This window comes from Vicugna pacos, chromosome 22 (genome assembly GCF_048564905.1).
Source record: "Vicugna pacos chromosome 22, VicPac4, whole genome shotgun sequence".
NCBI classification, from domain to species: domain Eukaryota; kingdom Metazoa; phylum Chordata; class Mammalia; order Artiodactyla; family Camelidae; genus Vicugna; species Vicugna pacos.
Window position 1 is genome coordinate 29,971,999 of NC_133008.1, and position 20,332 is coordinate 29,992,330.

The 20,332-nt window shown below is 54.0% G+C and overlaps 1 protein-coding gene across 1 annotated transcript; it reads right to left on the reverse strand.

Moving 5' to 3' along the window:
- Positions 1 to 5,263: 5,263 nt before the first annotated feature.
- On the reverse strand, positions 5,264 to 19,828 carry YJU2 (YJU2 splicing factor homolog). Its single transcript, XM_006206387.4, has 8 exons — positions 19,693 to 19,828; positions 17,621 to 17,721; positions 16,069 to 16,213; positions 13,670 to 13,804; positions 11,148 to 11,329; positions 9,825 to 9,945; positions 6,884 to 7,028; positions 5,264 to 5,883 (listed from the first exon to the last, which is right to left on the reverse strand). The coding sequence occupies exons 1-8, from the start codon at positions 19,714 to 19,716 to the stop codon at positions 5,771 to 5,773; spliced, it is 966 nt and encodes a 321-aa protein (XP_006206449.1). The 5' UTR covers positions 19,717 to 19,828; the 3' UTR covers positions 5,264 to 5,770.
- Between the last annotated feature and the right edge of the window lie 504 nt (positions 19,829 to 20,332).

Here is a 20,332-nt window from a genome sequence, read left to right on the forward strand (position 1 = left end):
GAAGGACACAAGTCAGAGGTGACATTGGTGTGAGCTGCCCCCCTCCCCAAGAATAGTGGGACCAGGGCAATGTCTATAGGGACTGCACTTTGCTTTCCTGATTTGAAAAATGGTGCTTCTGGTAGGAAAACCCCAGAGAGCCTGAGGAAGGATCGCCAAGGAGGGAGTGAATTTGTTCCTGATGGGGAAACTGAGGCACAGAGAGGGGAGGGACACCCCACAGCTCATTTCTGCTTGGACACCATGATATGTCCTGGCTTGGGGTGACATTTGACACCTGCCAGGTCTCTTCATGGAATGAGAGGTTCTCTGTCTCCCCTCCACTATTAGCCCATTTCCCAGATGGGGCAAATGAGGTCCAGAGCTGACAAGGCAAGGTCTGTCCTCCCCTCGTCTTTCCTGCTTTGGCTGACTTGCCCAACACAAACCTGTTGAACTCAGTCCTCCCTCCCAAAAAACATTCATACAGCCCCCCACCCCACCCTGCCCTCTGCTATCAGCAGCAAGGCAGCACCCCTCGGGACTGCCAGGGAGCAGGCGGATGATTGTCCTGTTTTCTGTCAGCCGTAAGGCAACTCCCTGCCCAGGGATGAGCTGCTGACAGATCTCATCAAATCCAAGTCCTCTCCCTGTCAGATAAATACGCGATGTCTAAGGTATAAATATTTGAAAGGGGCCTTCTAATTACAGTGTGTGTCAGGAATAGCAATTAGAGGCCCCGGAGGCAGAATCAAACGGCGTTTGACTTTCCTGCGCTTTTGAGCTGGCTTCTCCTGGGGCTGCCCCGACTCCCACCGCAAGAGCAGGGAGGGGGTTGGGGAGGAGCGGGAGGTCATGGACGAGGAGGAGAGTCAGGCTGGGGGGGTCTAGCGACCCCTAGGTGGTGTGACCTTGAACAGCCACATAACCTTGGGTGTGATTTTCTTCTCTTTTTTTTGGTGGGGAGGGCAGGGAATTTTTTTTTTAATGCGGGTACTGGGAATTGAACCCGGACCTCTTGCATGCTAAGCATTTGCACTACCACTAAGCTAGACCCTTCCCTCGGGTTTTGGCTTTCTGATTGGGGGAGGAGGGAGTGAAGGAGCCATGCCAGGAGGGGACTCTTGCATGGACAAAGACAAAGAGGCAGATAGTCTGGGGGTCCTGGGCTGAGGGGACCTCCCTTCCCCCAGCACGCGTGGCCTCCTCTTGGGTGGGGCTCAGTTTCTGGAGTCCCAGCCCACCTGACCTTGGGTAAGTGATCTGGACTACCTTCCTGTCTGTACAACGAGAGTAACAGCTAACTTCTGTTGAATGCTACTGCCTGGCACTGTTTTGGGCACCTTGAAACATTTTTTTTGGAGATGTAATTCACATATACCACAATCTACCCACTTAAAGAGTAGATTTCAATGGGTTTTAGTACATTCACAAGATTGTGTAATCATCACTAATTCTAGAACAATTTCATCATCCCCCAGAGAAACCCCACACCCAGTTAGTAGTCACTCCCCATTCTTCCCAAATCTCCAGCCCCTGGCCACCACGAATCCACTCTCTGTGGGTTTGCCTGTTCTGGACATTTCACATAAATGGAATCCCACACTATGCTACCGTCTGTGTCTGGCTTCTCTCACTGAGCACCATGTTTTTAAAGTTCATCTAAATTGTAGTGAGTGTCAGTGTTTCATTCCTTTTTATGGCTGAACAGTACTTTCTTGTATGGCATACAGTAGGTGCTCAATATATGCCTAGGGTGGATGGGACCTCAGGAAGAAGCGAGAGGAGGTCCCTGGCTGGGGTTGTGCCTGCTCTCTCTTGCCTCATGGATCCGCATGTCTGCAGGGGGGTGGGAACCAAGGCACCGGACAGGAGGGGACCAGAGGGGCATGGCCCATGATGGGGCCTAAGCACTCCAGAACTGATGGAGGAGGTGTGGCCTCAGGAGCTCCTAGTCTGATAGGAGAGAGAATTTCTATCCTCAGAAGCTCCTGAACACAGCCCTGCCTTTCTGAGCTCACAGCCTGATGAGACATGGCCTTGCCCTCAGAAGCCCCTAGTCTGATGGAGGAGGCGTGACCCTGCCCTCTGAAGTACCCACCTGACAGAGGAAACACGTGCCTGCTTTCAGGAGCTCCCAGTCTAAGTGGCTCTGCCTTCCAGGGCCCCAGGCTGACGGGGAAGGCACGGGTCCGCCCCCAGACGCTCCCAGTCTACGGAGCGTGGTGGTCAAAGCTGCAGCCTCGGAGCCCTGCAGTTTCAAACCCAGGTCCTGCCTGTCACCCACTCTGCGTGTAAGGGAGTGTGTGCCCGAGGGCATGGGTGGTGAGCTCTGGGGTGGAGGGAGCTTGGGGAAGCAGAAGCGGCCCCTCGGCCCCTCATCTCCTTTGTGAAGCCCAGGACCTGGCAGGAGTGTGCTCCAGCAGGAGGGGAGGCCACCCCCCACCAAGTCCCTCTGATGTGCTTGAGCAGCCAGGCAGCCCCAGGGGAATTGACGGAGGAGATTCTGGATGAGGCCTGACAGCTCCCAAGGACCAGATGACAGACACGAGCTTGCGGGGGGAATGGGGACCGTCAGCCGTGAGGGGGAAGGGCAGGCCCCAGAGAGTGAAAAGGGGGGTGTCCCGGGGAGGCAGGCTCAGGGCAGGGAGTGGGCTGGGGCCCTGGGGGGTCAGCACACATGACAGACCCCCATGTGTGGCTGTGCTGTGCCTCTGCCTGCTCAGCCTTGGGAACCCCCACAAGGAAACTGAGGGCCAAGAGCCACACTGTTCTGAGTGGGAGAACAAAGCCTGCAAGGAAAATAAGAATGAAAGAAACAGTTCCAGTGGAGTGCAGAGGAGGCGGGGGTGGGGGGTGGGCAGAGAGTGGGCGGGGACGTGGGGCTCCCTGGGCTTCAAGTTCCTCATCTGTGAGTGGGGGCCACCCACTCAGGCCACAGACATGCACTGAGCACCTACTAAGTGCTCAGATGATCTCAGATGCTAGGGACTCATTCATCAACACATTGACCCTTGCAAAGCTCACTGTCCAGGGGGTGGTCTGCAGGCAGACCCTCAGGTGGTCCTGAATGACTGCAGTCTCCTGGTGGTTGCACCCACCTGTGAGCCCCTGGAATGTGGGAGGGACCTGTGGCTCACTTCTAACCAGTGGAGCAGCCACAGTGATGGGGTGCCGCTTCTACCAGACCCTCCTTATGAAGCCAGCTGGTGCAAACATCTGCGCAGGCATGGAACTAAGCGCAGTCTCTGGCCCAGAGTCCGTGAGGAAATGCATTCCGCCAACAAACACGTGAATGCGTTTGGAAATGAATACTGCCCCAGTTGGGCCTTCAGATGAGACCCCAGCCCCAGCCAACACCGCAGTTGCTGCTGTGAGACCCTGAAGCAGACAACTCAGCGAAACCACACCCAGATTCCTGTGGTTTTAAGCTGCTGAATTTGGGGATCACTGGTTATGCAGCATTAGATCTCTAACACAGGGGCCACAGGCAATAAACTCACCTTGTCAGGCACCCCCTCAGGACCATCCTACCCTGCTTTAGTTTCCCAAACATTATCACCACCTCTCGTGTTTTTTTTATATCTTAATATGATATTTAGATGTTCAGTCTTTTATCTTTCATCTTCCAACAAGTATGTCACATTTGAGAGTGGTCTATGAGGCTGTTTTTCTTCACTGCTGTAGCCTCAGTGCCTAAAACAGAGCCGGGCACATAGTTGGTGCTCAATAATTGTTTGGAATGAGCAAACGGATTAATCACTTGCTTTGGGAAGCTTAAACAAATGAGTGCACGTGAAGAGCTTAGCAGAGGTTTGGCAGACGGTCCGTGCTTCACTGACATTAGCTGTTATTATTCCCTAAATGGACCCCACGTACTCCATCCACTGTGTCACCTGTCCTCGGGGTGACATCAGCCAGCAGGGATGTAGGAACAGTGTGAGCCTAGAAGTCAGGGTAGGAGTTGTCTTGGCCACCTTTCCCTGGAGGCTGTGGGGAGCAGAGCTGTGTGACCCAGACTGGGGCCACAGAACCTTCTCTATAAAGGTCCTGAGAGTAAATATTTTGGCTTTGCAGGTCCTAGAATCACTGTCTTAACCACCCACTTCTGCCGCCGGAGAGTGAAGGCAGCCATGGATAATATGCAGACAAATGGGTGTGTCAGTGTGCCAATAAAACTTCATTTACAAAAACAGGCGAGGGGCCAGGTTTGGCCTGTGGACCATAGTATAGGGACCCACGTTTTAGAATGGAGTTAGGTTAAGACTTGATAATAGTAACAGATGGTGCTCAGCAACTTACAACTGGCAGCGTACAAGGCAAAAATTGTGTGGATCAGGAGCATTGGAAGTTCCGGAAACAGTCTGACAGAATGAATCGGAATGAACCAGAGAGGTCCCTCCCCTAAGTCTCTGTTCACAACTACTTAAGCTGGATGATTTATTTTTCAAGTATTTTTTTTGAGGGGAGAGTTAATTAATTTATTTACTTTTAATGGAGGTACTGGGGATCGAACCCAGGACGTCGTGCATGCTAAGCATGCATTCTACTACTGAGCTAGACTCTCCCCCGGGTGATTCATTTTAACCCAGAGTCTCTGAGTGGCCCACATCCCAGGCCCTGCCTGTAGGATGCTGAGTTGGGAGGAAATGGGTGCTGGTCCATGCTTCACAACTGGCTCTGGCGTGGAGGACCGATTTGCAGCATTTCCCGATTTCCATGGTGTAAACACTCCTGCCGTGGCCAGCTGTAAGCTGCTGAGCACAGAACTTGGAAGAGAGATGCAGGAGGCTTCAGTTCTCACCAGCTGCCAGTGGGGGCCAGCTTCAGGGTTTCAGAATCAGGCCCCCCAGGTTCCATCCTCGCAGCCGTGGAGCTGTGATGTGAGACCCCCTGCCCCTCACAAGAAGCCCTGGTTGGATTCCGGTTCACTTCTTCATCCTGTCCCTAAGCAGGGAAATCACGGTAGGAAGCAGATCCCCAGAGTCGGGGTGTTTCATTCCCAAACTCTGACCGTGAAAAGCACAAAACCTTATTATCGGATGCCAGACTCAAGTCTGCGTGTTTGTGAGTGTGTGTTGGAGGAGGGCTGACGGCAGTAACCCTGGGAGAGAAGAGACGGGGGTTGATCAGGATATGGAGGAGACTGGTGGGGGCACAGGACCTTCAGCTAGAAAATACTGCAGTAGGAGAGGCAACCCTGAAGGAGCACGAGGTGTGGAACCAGACTTACTGGCCACGTGACCATATCAGTTTCCTATTGCTTAACAGATTATCCCCAAACTGCACGTGCTAGACAGCATTTATTATCTCGTCTTTTCTGAGAGTCAGGAGTCAGGGCCTGGCTGGGTCGCGTGGGTCTGCAGCCCCCTCCTCAGATGCTGGCACAGACAAGGTGCCCAGGCCAGATCAGCAGGTTCCTTTCACTGGTTCCAGATGGTTCTGTGGTGGGAAGGGATGGAGCCAGTTGGGGTGGGAGGGCTCATCCACGTGCACAAAACACCTCTGACAACTCAAGGACTGTCCGAGAGACGACTCCAAGGCCTCCTGGAAGCTGTTCCAGGGATGCTGTGGTGTGAGCTGGGGACCCCGAGCTCCAGAGAGCGGGAGGGCGGACGGGAGAGACACTGAGTCCTTTGGCAGAAGCTCTCGATGGCCCCACCGGCCACGGAAGACATTCATGTTTGTCTGGTCGTAACTCCAGTTGGTCCCAAGGCCTCCTGCCCGACCACTGACCACCGTCTGGAGCTGGATGTGTGACCTTGACCCCAGGAAGGGCCGGGGGCGGGGCTCAGTTGCTGCTGTTGCTGTCCTCACTGTCCGAATACACACCCAGCTGGCTCAGGGAGGAGGTGCCGGGCATCCGGGTCGCAGGGTCAGCCGCCTGCCCATTCTCTGTGGCGCCTGGGGGAGAGGCAAGAGCTAGCTGACCAGCGTCTCCCTGCAGCCCCTCTCCAGACAGTTCCAACAGGGCTGAGCCCAGGTGAGGTCAGGAGAGTGGGGTCGGCCATTCCTGCTTGTTTGCAGCCTTTCTGGAAACCACCTGGCAGACCCATCACAGTGCAAATCCACACACCCCTTAGCCCAGCAGCTCCACTTCTGAAAGCTGACCTGGGTGGGCACAGGTGCCTGTGCAGGAGGCACAGAAAATGGAAATGCTCCAAGTCCCAAGTGAACCCATGTACCACTGTGATGAAGAGGGGCAGACATCGGCTCCGCCACCCACCCGGCTGTGTGGCTCTGGGCAAGTGGCTTCACCTCTCTGGGCCTCAGTCTCCTCATCTGATAAGCGGGGTAGTAACTGTTCTGGTAACAATGGCCCACGTATCCAGAAGGCCCGGTGGGCACCAGGATATACTGCAGGCACCTGACGTGGAGCAGCTCAGGGATCAGCTCCAAACTCTACGAGGCCCTGGGGGGTGGTCCTGTTGTCATCCGCGTCTTATGGGGGACAGGCTCCTCAACCGAGGCCACAGACCAGCACGTGGTGCCCCAGAATCCTGCTCTTTCCACCTCGCCAGGCCGACCCCACCCTAATTCTCCACCTCCCAAGGTTCGGGGGCCACATACACAGAATGTAAGCGACACAACCACCAGGATGCAGACACCCAGGAACCGGCCTGGGGCTGGTGTCTGTGGACAATGGCAGACAGGGGTACTGGAGGCGGCGGGATCTGGTGATTTACCCTATACATCCTTATCCGACTTGAGTTTTAAAAATGAGCACTTGCTCTTTTTGTAATTAAAAGAAAAAAGGAAACTCCACCCTTCTCCCCTTACCCTAGGTGGGGTACACACACTCCCCAGCTCACCCCCCATGGAGGCTCTGAACAGCAGGGGCGCTGCTGCCACCTGGTGGCCACCCATGGTACTGCATGCAGCTTCCGGGTCAGCAGGAACCTACCTGGGGCAGGTGGGGCCCCACCGCGCTCGATGCTGCAGTCCAGGTCTGTTTTCTTCACCACGACCAGGCCCGACAGCTGGGGCCTGCTACCAAGGGTGCCCACGCTGCGCTCCCAGATCTCTGCCTTCCTCTTGGCTTTTGGGGCCTATAGGTGGTGGTGGTGGGGAATGACTCAGGGGTCTGTCCCAGATCCCACCCCTTCTCTGGCCTCCCTGCTCCTAGTACCCAGCTGAGCCAGATTTACCATTCCCATTTCCCCTGCTGTGCTGACCAACTCTTTCCCCTGCTCTAAACTCCTCTGTGGCTCCCCATTGCCCTAAGCTTGGCACTCAAGGTGTCTGCCCATTTTCTAAGGCACACACCCTGCACTTACACTTCCTAAATCACACCGTGGCTGCTCACCTCCACGCTTCTACCCATGCCATTCCCTCCACCTGGAATGCCCCCTTTGCTTCTAGTTCACTTGGTGAACTCCTACTCATCCTTCAAAACCCAACACAAGTATCTGCTCTCCTGGGAAGCCTTTCCCCATAGTTCAAGTAAGTGCTGCATGTCTGTGACCACAGTGCCCTCTACTGCCTTATTAACTGCCTCCTCAACCACGCTGTGGACTGCTGTCTTGTTCACTGCTAGGTCTATATTAGGTGCTCAACATGTTCTAAGGAATGATGGAAGATGCAGGAACCCACACTGGGAACTAGTTAGGGGGAAGCTGAAAGAGACTCAGCCCCATCTCCAGCTCTTCAATCTCACCAGGAGGGACCCCTTGCATCTGTCTGATGTTTAAATAGAGGAACTGGAAACCACTGGGTACAGGAGGCCGTCAGAGCCAGGAGCTGGGGGTGCAGGGGAGCACGAAGGCAGAGGGCTGCCTTCATGGAGCTCACCACAGGGGGCAATGAGGGTGGGTGAGCAAGCAGATGACAAGGACACAGTCATCTGACCAGTGGTGTGAAAGAAAGAAGTCAGGGTGGTGTGACAGTGTACAGGGGGGTGGCCACTGCTGATAAGCTGGTCAGCAGAGGTTTCATCAGAGAGGTGCCCTTGTGCTGAGGTCAGACGAGGAGATGGAAGGGAGGGCGCTCTGGGCAAAGGTGGGGAGGGGGGACTGGGCCTGGCCCATTCGGGGGGCTGGTGCGACTGCAGTGGTGGGGTGGGGGGAGGAGGAGGACACAGTGGCCACCCTGCATTCCCTGTGTGTGGTGACCAGGACAGACGCAGTCCAGGGCGGGGACAGAGAGAGACCGGCAGTCCCAGCTGAACCTTTCTTATCCGGCACCACCGAGCTGACTGGCGGAATAACTGCTGTCCTTTGCCTCTTGCCAAGCACTGTTATGGGCCCCGGTGTCGGCCCGGGCGCTGAGAGCTGCGTGTATTCGACCCCAAGCCTGTTTAAGCCAGGTGCTGGTGTGATTAAACTAAACCAAGGGAAAGAGAGGGCTAAAAAAAGAGGTGCTTCCCTAAGGGTTATAGGGAAGTTTGTGTAAAACAAAAGAAAACAGAAGGTCTACCATCAAATTAGTGACAAACAAGGTAACTATAAAAAAAAGACGGGGAAAATCATAAAAGGTCAGACTGCGCTGAGAGAACCTTCAATCTCTTCTTCCACTTGAAAGAAAAAAATAAAGAGGAAATTTTAGACAATGAATCCTGAGGGTACAAGACAGTGTGAGAACTCTAACCAGGGGATACAGCCTCGAAAAAAACATCTAGGTCCTATGTCAAAAGATTAATGGGTGAGAGTGCGTGGCCTGCAAACCCACGCTCGGAATTCTCAGCTGAAACATGGCTGTGCCACGAAAGACTACATTTCCCAGGCCCCTTTGCAGGGGGGTGTGGTCGGGTGGTCCAGTTCTGACCAATGGGGTGTGAGCAGAGGGATGTGCTCAGCCCAGGGTATGTGGACCCTCCAGGCCCTCCCCCCCTGCCCTATCCTTCCCACTGGCTGGGATGCAGAGGTGGCACTGAGCTGCCTTGCAGTGAGGGCACCATGCTCGGAACGGCAGGACAATGAGAAGGAGGCCTCCTGGGCCCGGGACACCAGGGAACCACCCTCCCTGTTCTGCATGGCCCTGCACAACTGTTGTTTCAGAGAAAAGTAACTTCTGTGCAGTTGAAACCACTGTTCCTTTGGGTGGTGTCCAGTGGTTAGACTTGTATTTAACTAATACAGACCACAAACACGTTTTGAATTAAAATAGAAACATTCTGGGGTGTCTGTGTTATTTACAATTTCCCACTTTAACCCCTCTCCTTCGATTAACAAAACCGAGTGGCCCTGACCACCTTGGGTAAGATGGCCATGCTGGAAAATGCCAGTCATCCCTGGCCCCTCCCGGCCAAACCCTCTTCTTGCCATCTGTCTGCCAACGCGGGCAGCTGGAGGCAGCAGCTGCCAGCTTCCACTGCAGCAGATATGGCCCCGTGACCACGTCCAGCCACTGGGCCTGGAGGGGAGTGGAGGTGGGCCGCATCTGAATCTGGGCCTTGGGCTGCTTGCAGGCGCTCCTCCACACACCCTCAGCCTTCCTGCAGCGGGAACCCCAGGGTGCGCTGAGCCAACTGTAACCACGGAGCTGGAATCCACGTTCCAGGACAGGGCAGAACAAGATGCGGGGAGCTTGCATCCCTGAGTGATCGCATGGAGCAGGGCTGCCCGGGAGTCCACAAACCTGGGGAGTCTCCTGGTTTCTGCAGCTGAAGCAGGGGTGCAAAACTACTGATCCACAGGGCCTACCACCTGTCTTTGTAAATAAAGTTTTATTGGCACATGGCCACGCTGGCTTATTTACACAGGATCTATGCCTATTTTGTGCTACGATGGCAGAGGTGAGCATTTACGACCCAGACTCCACTTTCAAGACAAAGTTAAGCCAAACCCTGGCTCACTTGGCTCCTGCTCAACCTGTGAGCGGGCGGAGATGCAGGCAGCCCCACTCACCTCGTCCAGGATGGCAGTGGGCTTGGGCGGCACAGCCGGCCGGGGCTGGCAGGGAGGAGCACCCTCGTCTGAATCGGAGTCTTCCAGGAGTCTTCGTTTCCTAGATTCTTCCACTAAGGCGCTGCGGGATGGAACATGGGACTTGGGGATGCGCTCTGTGGGGGGCAGTGGCTGAGACACACAGTCCCTTCCCCACCTGCTGAGGGTGCCGCCTGGCTGCCCTTCCCTGACCTCACCGAGTGGGGGATGTGGGGTGCACAAACACCTTAAAAAAGTAAAAGTGCTTTGTCCACTGAGCCCAGTGGGGTGGTTAAGTGCCTGGAGGCTGGAACCAGGCTGTCTGGATTCGAACCCCAGCTGGGGGATCTTGGTCAGGGCTGTGCCTGGAGCTCCCTATACCTCAGTTCTCTCGACCACCATAATGATGGGGCCAAACCCCAAACAGCCTGGCACCCAGAAGGGGCTCGATAAATGCAGACACCGCTCCCTGCTAGTCATGGAGTCACCGATCTGCCAACCCACCAGTGCCGACTGCGCACCTACTACGTGCCTGACCCTGTTCCAGGCCCCAGAGCCAGAAGCCAAACCAAGCCCCTGTTCACACTCTCGAGGGAAGACACAACAGATCTGGAAAGGGGTGAATCGGCAAGATGGCTCTGGACAGCGGGAGACGCCGTGCAGAAGCATGAACACAGCAGGCCTGAGGCGGTGTCTTGCGAAGACTGCTCACCAGCCCGGCCCTCGGGGGTGTCTGGAACTAGGCCTGGGGGCTCCTGCCACCCTTGCTGATGAGGGGCTCCCTGTCCCTGCACTGTCTGTGCAAACATGGGGTCTACACAGGCACCTGCTCTCCTCTCGGAGCCTGGGGTCTCGGCCGTGCTGGGCAGAGGTGCTTGCGTGACCGGGTCTCGTGAGTCCTCCTGGGGACGACAGCTCACTTGCACTGTCCCATCTCGTTTTGGGGGAATTAAGCCCATGCCGTGGGATGCCACCGGGAGGGGACTCGGACAGCTTGCACCCGGTCCCCCGACTGCCCCAGGCACCTTTCCCCTCTGCTGACTTTTCTCTGTAACTTCACTATAATTAACCATTGAACCTGGGGGAGGTCCTGGGGCCCCGATACAGACGCCATGAAAGAGAACGTGAGATGAGGGGTGCAGGGAAGGCCTCCCTGAGAAGGTGACCCTTGAGGGAGCCGTGGAAAGATCCGGACAGGGAATTCCAGGCAGAAGGAAGGGCCCTACGAGGGCTGTGCAGTGGGTGGGCGCACCTGGGGCTCCCGGGACTGCGGCCCCACCCTCCACGACTCGCACCCCGACTCACGCAGCCTCCCTCTCGTCCTCCTCCTGCTCCTGCTTCTGCCGCTCCTCCTCCGACAGGCGGTGTTGCCGCAGCATGGCCTCGAAGTCCACGTGGGCCTGCCGCTGGTTCAGGTCCTTGAGCTCCTGCAGATTCTCCAGCACCTCCATCTCCAGCTTGGAGTCTTTGGTTCTGTTCTCCAGCACCTGACGGGCAGGCAGACGCTGGGCTCAGTGTGCTAGGGCCTCACCCTGCCACGCAGCCTGTCTGGCCTCGGGGGTCACGGGGGCAAGGCAAGGACACCCCACCCTGGTGCCTCGATCCACAGCGCCTGATCCCGTCACTGTACCCATTTCACAGCTTGGAACACTGAGTTTCAGGAGGACAAGGGACTGCCTAAGGCCATGTGGCTGGTCAGTGGTGGAGCCAGGTGGCCTGGACGTCCAGCCTGGCTCTGTCACTCAGTGAAAATAATAATGCAGATTAACAAAGACAACCTGAGCAACTGCCATGTGCCAGGTGCCAGGCTGAGGTGTTTCCAAACATAACGTCATTTACTCTTTGCAACAACCCCATTTTACAGCCAAGGAAACTGAGGCTCAAAGAGGCGGGGTTGGTCACCCCGGGTGTCCAAGAGGTGGCTTTGGAGCCAGGCAGGGCTGGGTGTGACTCCTCCCTGGCTCTGTCTCCTTGTTGTGTTAGCCCTCTGGGAAAGCTCTGGCATTCGTGGTGGTTTGAAAACACGGTCACACGTTCTTTGGCCTAATTTCCCTCCCACGGAGGGAGCGCTGGTCCAGTGACTCGCTTCTAAGGAACAGAAGATGACCAATGATGTGTGTCACCTCGGAGACACAGAAGGCCCTGGGCTGCTCCTTGGTCTCTCTAGGATTCTCACCGGGGGAGGGGGCGGCCCCCACACTGTGAGGGGGCTCGAGCTGTAGAAAGGCCCACGTGGAGAGAAGCTGAGGCCCCCAGCCCACAGCCACACGTGGGAGCCGTCCTGGAAACAGCTCCTCCAGCCCTCAGGTGAGGCAGCCCTGGCCGACAGATTTACTGTGACTGTGTGAGGGACCCCACTCCAGAACCGTCCAGCAAAGCTATTCTTGGATTCCTGACCCTCGAAAACTGTGGGATGATAAACATTTCAAGTTGTAATAAACGTTTGAAGTGGCAAAGTTTTGAGGCAACTTGTTACACAGGGTCAGCTAACCCATACCAGGGTAACAAGGCCTCGCTGGCCAGTGTAGCGGTAACTGGAGCTGCACACGGACAGCACTGGAGCCGCTCTGGGCACACAGCAAACTGTCCGTAAGGCCCATTTCTTTCCCTGCTGCTCTGCACGGCCACTGAAGAGTCAGATCAGATCATAACTGGTAGAGGCGGGAGGGATCAGGAATAGAGGAGGATTACGGGGCGAGAGAAGACAGGAGGGAACACGGACATTCAGTATTTCTGAGAAAAGTAGCAAAAATGTCCAGTTACACATGAAAATAACTTCTTCAAGGAGTACCAACAGTCCGCACGTTCAGGGACTATGACCGCGTGCCGGGCTCTGCCCTCAGCCTTATGTGTGTGAGCTCATTTACTCCTCACCACAGGCGCGTGAGGAGGAGACAGTTTCAGTCTCATTTTACAGATGAGGACGCTAAGGCACAGAGAGGCCAAGTGCCTTGGCCAAGGTCACACAGCCAAGGAATGGTCAAGAGAACTTTTCCTTCTATAAGCTAGACTTAACCCCCTTACTGGTCCAACAGGTCACAGGAACCTCTGTAGAAAACTGTAGGGTAGCCGCCTGCAGGAAGTACCTTGTGTTCTGAAGTCCAACTTCCTGGCTCCCTGAGTCAGTTCTCTCTTGCTATGCAACAATTTGCCACCAGACCAGTGGCTTAACAAAGCAGGAATTCACTGTCTCACGGTTTCTGTGCGTTGGAAGTCTGGCCTGGCGTGGCTGGGTTTTCCGGCAGGGTCTCACTAGGCTGAGGTTAAGGGCCCAGGGCCCTCTTCTGAGCTTGCTCAGGCTGCTGGAGAATTCAGCTCCTCGTGGTTGTGGGACTGAGATCCCCGCCTTCCTGCTGGCTGGGGGCCGGGGGCCATTCTCAGCATCTAGACACTGCCCGCCTTCTCTGCCATGTGGCCTTCTCCACATTGTCACTCCTTCACATCTCTGATGTCCTCTGTCTCTGACTCTAGCCCCAGACTAATGCGCTCAGGTGACAGGCCAGGTCCACCTGTCTCCCTTTCTTGTGATCTCCCTTTCCTGAGGGCAACAACCGGGCTGTAGTTCAATCTCACATATGTGGTCACAGGAGCAGACCCTTGTATACCCAGTCCCGGGACTATGCAGGGCGTGTGACCAGGAGGTGGGGGTCTTGGGGACATCTTAAGAGTTCTGCTGACCACACTCCCCACCCCATCACCCTGCCCAGAGGCCTGAGGCAGGAAGGGGCACCAACTCCACCAGCATCCATGCACACATGCACACACACGCATACACACACACACACACATGCATGCAGCCACGCATGCACACATGGCGCCTGACTCACCTTCATGGGGTTGTTCAGCTCTTCGTCCTCCCGCTCTTTCTGTACCCTCTTCTCTTCCTCCTCCAGGAGCTTCTCGGCCTGGAAGTTCCGCGTGGCTCCGTGCTCCATGGTGTAGTCTGTGTTTTCAGGGTCTGTCTGGGAGGGAGGATGGGCAGATGTCAGCTCCTAAGTCCCTGGGCATCGAAGCTTCTGCTACTAAACAGCAGCCGGCAGTCTCGGACACTTCTCTGTGCTTCAGTCCTCCTAATACTGATTCTTTTTCTTGTCTTATTGCTTTGGATAGAACAGTTCTTTCTTTCTAGTGCTCCTGTGTCCTTCTACAGAAACGCTGAACTCCCTAGCATGGAATTTCAGACCCTTCTCCACCTGCCTACTGCCTCCCTGCTACCTTTCACCCCCCACGTTTGCAAATAAAAGTCTCTGGGCCTCTGCACATTTCCCTTCTGTTGTGTGTGTATGCATGCACACTTGACATTTTTCCCTTGATTATAAATTATACATCAAGTACATACAGAGTTTGCTCCCATTTGCACTTATAAAGCAGAGAGGCAAAATACAACGTTGCATCCTGGATGAGACCCTGGAACAGAACGAGGACATCAGTGGAAACACTGAAATCCACACCACGTCTGGAATTTGGTTAACAGTAATGTTCCAGTGTTGGTTTCTTGTGCGACAGGTGTCCTGTGGAAACGGAAGGTAATAGCAGGAGGGGAAGCTGGTGGGGGCAGATGGGGCCTCTGTGTGCTGTCTGTGCAACTTCTCTGCAAGCCTAAAAGTATTCCGGAACAAGAAGTGCACTGTTTCAAAAGCACTGCTTGAATTCTGCTTTTACCGCATGCTCACACACGCACACATACACATATATGTGTAATCCTAGTTATTTAATCAACTGAAATTCTTCACCAGAAAGGCCAGTCTGTAACACTGTGCCATAGATACTCCAGTCTGTAAAAAAGTCACGTGTATTCATTAATATCTAAATATATACATATTCCATGATTCAGGTTAAAAATATCATTTTCAGGACATATCAACCCCATTATCTGATGAGTGGACAAACAAAACACAGTCCATCCATAGAGTGAAATATTATTTGGCCTAAAAAAGGAGTGAAGCACTGACATACATTACAACACGGATGAACCCTGAGGACTCGATGCTCAGTGAGAGAAGCAGACACAGAAGGACACACAGTGTGTGACTCCATGGATGTGAAACATCCAGAGCAGGCCAGTCCACAGGGACAAAGAGTGGGTTCCTGGGTCCCAGGGGCTGGCGAGGGGAGATGGGGAGAGACTGCTAATGGGGATGGGGCTTATTTTGGGGCTGTTGAGAATGTCCTGGAATCAGGCAGAGGAGACAGTTTAGGACATTAGGAATATACCAAAAAACCACTGAATTACACACTTAAAAGGGTGAATTGTATGGCATATAAATCATCTCATAAAGCTGTTGTCAAAAAAGTAAATAATTAAAATACATAATTTTCAAATGTACTCTGTTTATTTTAATCAAATCTGGGTTTTTTTTATTGAATTATAGTTTACGATGCTGTGTTACTTTCTGGCGTACAGCACAGTGATTCAGTTATACATACACATAAATCCATTCCTTGTTCATATCCCGTCTCATTATAGGCCGTTACAAGGTATTGAGTGCAGGTGCCTGTGCTACACGGTAGGATCTTGTTTATTCAAAATCTTGTGGGGTTTTTTTGTTGTTGTTTTGAGGGATATTTTTGGGGGGGATGGGAGGCAATTAAGTTTACTTATTCATTTAATAGGATTTTTTTTTTTTTGGGCGGGAGAGGTAATTAGGTTTACTTACTTACTTTTAGAGGAGGCACTGGGGATTGAACCCAGGACCTTCTGTATGCTAAGCATGTACTCTACCACTTGAGCTATACCCTCCTCTGCAAGTTTATTTATTTTTTAATGGAGGTGCTGGGGACTGAACCCAGGATCTTGTGCATGCTGAGCACATGCTCTACCACTGAGCTGTACCCTCCCCACTAAAATCTTGGTTTTTAACTGAATGAAAAAAGCCTCTGGCAAAAAAAAAAACCAAAAAAAAACACTCCAACGGTACTTGTGAAGTATGTGAAGAGAAAGCTGTAGGTTCTCTTCATCCTTTCTCCACAGCTTTAATGCCACCCTTGGGGTAACAGTTGCAGTGACAGCGTGACCCCTGCTGGCGGGAACTATCCCACTGTACAGCAGTTTGTCCGCTGAATCCCTCATGATTGTACAGCTAGGATGCTTCTGGGTTTTTGCCTTTATAAACAGCACTGCCAGGAACTTCTCCCCAGACCTTTGCCATTTCCTGGATTTCCCAGGAAGGAGAGGACAGGAGCGGTGACCCCAGGGGAGGAGGGACAGGCCCGACTGGCCGCCTACCTTGAAGGTGATCTCTGCCAGGCAGCGCGTGCACTTGATGTAGAAGCGGAAGATGGGCAGGCCCAGGTAGGCCTCGTTCTGCACCGTCTCTTTGCGAGCGTTGAACTTCTTGCCCTTGTAGATGTACTCTCCACATGTCTTACACCTGTGGGGCAGGATGGGGACTCAAGCCAGGTTGGGACCCTGGTTCCTACCGGTAGGATGCCTTAGCCTTACCTGGCAGATGGCTGCTTACATGCCTCCCGGGATGGGGAGCTCCCTCCCTCCCAAGGAGCCTGGCCCGCTATGTGTACAGATTTCTCTTAGCTGGCACACTCTTATCACTAATATCCACCCAGGTCTTGGCCCAAGTGTCGCCTTCTTGAGAAGCACCCAGACCATGCAGACTAGGTGAGACTCACCTGTCACATACTCCTGGAAGCAAGCCTGATGTTCACAGGGCATCCTGACCTCCAGTGGGGAGATTCCACCAAAAGGAAAGCCACTGGGACCAAGGCAGAGGTCCTGACCCCCTGCCCTCCCTCAGCCCGTCCCTGGGCCCAGAACACCAACCTCCTGGCTGATCCTACAAACACTCTGGCTTGGTCCCACCTCTGGGCCTTAGCCCTGGCAATTCCCACCGCCCATGACACCCTTCACTCTTCAGGTCCCGGTTCCACTGGCATGTCTTCTGATATTTCCCTGACCACCCCAGCGAAGCAGCCCTGCTTCCCTGCCCCAAGCAGTCACTCTCTCTCACGGTGAATAAGCCTGAGCACCTGTTTGTTATCTCTGCTCCCCACCAGACTGGGGTCCCTGGGGTCAAGTCCTGATCCCCACTGTGTCCCTGGCGCACAGCCTAGGCCCCGGCACACAGCAGGTGCCAAAAAACTGACTGCTGAGGGGGAAAAATGAAGAAAGGAGAAGAGAGAGAAAAGCAGCAGGTCAATAACATGTAAACAGGTGCTGAGTTTAACAAAGGTGTCTCTGATCACTACTTCATTTCCAGCAGGCTGAAGTGTGAAAAACTGTGGGGCTTAGAATTGGAGAGCTCTGGTAATTCCGAGGTGGTATAAAGGACCAAGTCTGGGGACTGCTGGGGGTTAGGGGAGAATAGAGAGGGTTGGGCGGGGGTCAGGGGGGCCTCTCTGAAGGGGTGAGATTTAAGCCAAGCCCTGAAGGGTGAAGAAGAGCCAGCCACGTGAGAGCAGAAGGAAGAATGTTCTAGGCAGAGGGAACAGCTTAACAGCTTGTGCAAAGGTCCTGGGGCAGCAGTGGACCAGGCTGTTGGAGGGAGTGAATACATGGCAAGCACCCTGTCTCGTGCTAACACTTTTACTACCGCTGATCAGGATCTCGAGGCCAGCACCAGCCAGGAGCTCTGAGAGGTCAGGGAGATTAATCCTGAATGGCAGCAAAGCAAGGTTTGGCACAGTCACTCTCTCACTGGGTCCATGCCTGACCCAGGACTGGTGACCTGGTTTGAGCACTGGGGATGGGCTGCATCCTGTGGATGCCGGGTACTGGGTCTGTCTGCCCTGACCAGTGCACGGGGCCCTGCAGGGTCACTCACCTCATGTTGAAGGGGGCCATCAGCCGCACCACGTACTGCCGGTCTTTGGGCAGCTTGAGCTTGGGGATCTTCGATGGGTCGAAGTCAGGCGGGTAGTATTTCTGTGGGGACAAAGGAAGGGTCAGGGGAGCTGCTTTTAGATGCAGGGGTAGGCCAGGGGCAGAGGGAAGGGGCTCTGGGGAGTTGTGTCCAGATCCCCAAGACCACCCCCAGGTTCGATGATTTGGTGAGAGGATTCATACAACTCCACACACACTTGTGTTCACAGATACTATTCATTACAGCAGAAGGACAGAGAAGAAAATCAGCAGAGGGAAAAGGCACATGGGGTGGGGCCCAGGGAGGCCAGACACAAACTTCCAGAGACTTCTCCTGGCAGAGTCAGGTTCCCCAGGGATGAACTGTGATGATACATGTGGAATGTCTCCCAGGGAAGTTCGCGGGGACCCAGTCCCCAGGGTTTTCACTGGGGGCCGATCATGCAGGCATCTCTGCCTGGCACGTACAAAGAGGCCAGACCCCAGGAGTGGAGCAGATGCTCAGCGAAACCACATTGTCTGTACACAGTTTAAGCTCAGGGAGCCATTCTTTTCAGAGAACAGTGGAAACCATCCTGAAATTCAAGTCCACAGTTGCCAGCCAGGTCCAACATTGCAAGCCAGACTTTGCAAGGACAGCTGTCTCAGGCCTGCTGTATTAACTCTTCCTGCACAGGAGCCTGGGATGAGAGATGTGGAGGAGGTGAGTTTGGATTATGAAAAAAATAACTACGTAGGATAATCAGAAAATAAAGCACTTTGCATTTTGAGCACCTACTTGGCGTCAGCTACTTCTTAGAGAGATTTATATTCCTTGCCTCATAGAATCCTTGCAAAGATTCCATGAGATGAGAGTGATGTACCCATTTTACACAACAGGAAATTGAATCCCAGTGGTTTCAGCTGCTGGAGATCACACAACGTAAGCAGCAGAGCCAGGATTCAGACCTAGAGACATGACTCTGGGAAACTGTAGTACAGTGATGAATTAGATGAATTACAGAGCTGGTAGGGGGGCTGGGTTTGAATCCTCTACTCCCTGGCTATTATATAACTTCTCTGGGCCTCAGTTGCCTCATCTGAAGAACGGATAACCTGTCCACCTGCGAGGACTTGTTAAGTATGGCACTTAGAGAAATGCCTGGCAAATAGAAGTATCAACCAACAAGTTATGCAAATGGATGGGCCCCCAGTTGGATCCTCAGAATGGAAAGACTTTCAAGACACGAAGTCTAGCACGCTGCAGTGGAATGTTGGGTGGCTGGGGCTGGATCCCTAACATAGGTGTTTAAAAAATTAGGGCACTGAGTCACAGGAAGGGGACATCAACCTGACCTCGGAAACCTGGGCTCCGAGCCATCAGTCTGGAGGTCTGCTGTCTACTCCGTCCTGACATCTTGAGCTTACACACTCCCATGCTGGGGAGCTCATCCCCTTCCTGGGAGCACATACCCTCCTGGAGAGTGGGAAACAGGGACTTAGAATTCCGGAGCTCTCTTCTCCAGAAGCTGAATCCTGCCTTCCAGACAACCCCTCTAAACCCCAAGAGTCCTGGTTTCCCTCAACGGAGCTGGGAGAAATTGGGGCAACTGGAAGGGCACCTCTGACAGCAGAGCAGAAGTGTTTAGCAAAGTCTAACCCCTCCAAGGAACACGATTGGCTAGAGACCCCAAGAGGGGCGGGGTTAACAGAGCCACGCCTCCTGAACGTGAGGCTGTAGAGTAGGCATAGCAATGTTTACGGAAGCTCCGCCCCCAATAGAAGTGATTGGATAATTCCCTAGGACAACCCAATCAGGAGAAGTGATTGACTAGCTATCCCAAGCTCCGCCCCCACAGGTGATTGGGTACAGCCCAGCCTGCAGGGGAAGGTGTAGCGAAGGCCCACCCCCCGCGGAAAGTGATTGGGAGGAGTTTGGAGAAGCCCGCCTACGGAAGGCCGTTGGGGAAGAAGGCAAAGATACCGAAAGCCCACCGCGACCAGAGTTCCGAAATGTCCCGCCCCGAGTAAAAGCCTTAATCGCCCAACACTTACGTTTAAAACTTTTCGCTCCGACATCTTTGCCTCCTATTCTTGTCACGAGCACTAACGTACTGGTTACGCTTGGTGCTTATCGAACTTCCCCGATCGTCCGTCCCATGTTTCCGTCTACGTCACTTCCTCCCCCCGCTCTTATTGGCTGCGGCACACACAGCTCTCCTTTTCATTGGCTATAAACCCGCCTGTCAAGGTCCGAACCATTCTGTCTTCCCTTCCGAGTTGCAAACTCGGTGGTGCACAACAAAGGTTCCAGGAGGTGCTGGCCCCCTAGAGGTGAGCGGTGTCTCGTTAAAATTTCGACGTGGCCGGTGGTCGCGACATTCCCGGATTTGTTCTTTCATTCAGGAAATAAAGGGCTCACTGTTGAGCGCTTACCCTGTGTGTTGGGCCTTCGGAACCCACACACTGTTCCTGTGTCCCTAGCACTCACCTGGGGACTGGGACAGTTCTCACGGGCCACACAGGTCCACAAAGGAGCACCCTGGACGCCCCACCCCAAGTTTATCTTGAGTCACAGGCAGAGACTCAAAGACCAGGCTCCAAACCTACTTACCCTACACACACGTTAGCTCCCTGATGTCCTCCCACCATTGCTTGCCTCTGCATAGTCCCTCTAAAGAGGATGTCCCTTCCC

Coding starts and splice junctions, on each gene's coding strand:
- YJU2 (XM_006206387.4), bottom strand. CDS start 19,716: ATGTCGGAGCGAAAAGTTTTAAAC. Junction 9,946..11,147: donor GAGGACGAGAGGGAGGCTGC/GTGAGTCGGGGT, acceptor TCCATCCCGCAG/CGCCTTAGTGGAAGAATCTA. Junction 7,029..9,824: donor CCACTGCCATCCTGGACGAG/GTGAGTGGGGCT, acceptor CACCACCTATAG/GCCCCAAAAGCCAAGAGGAA.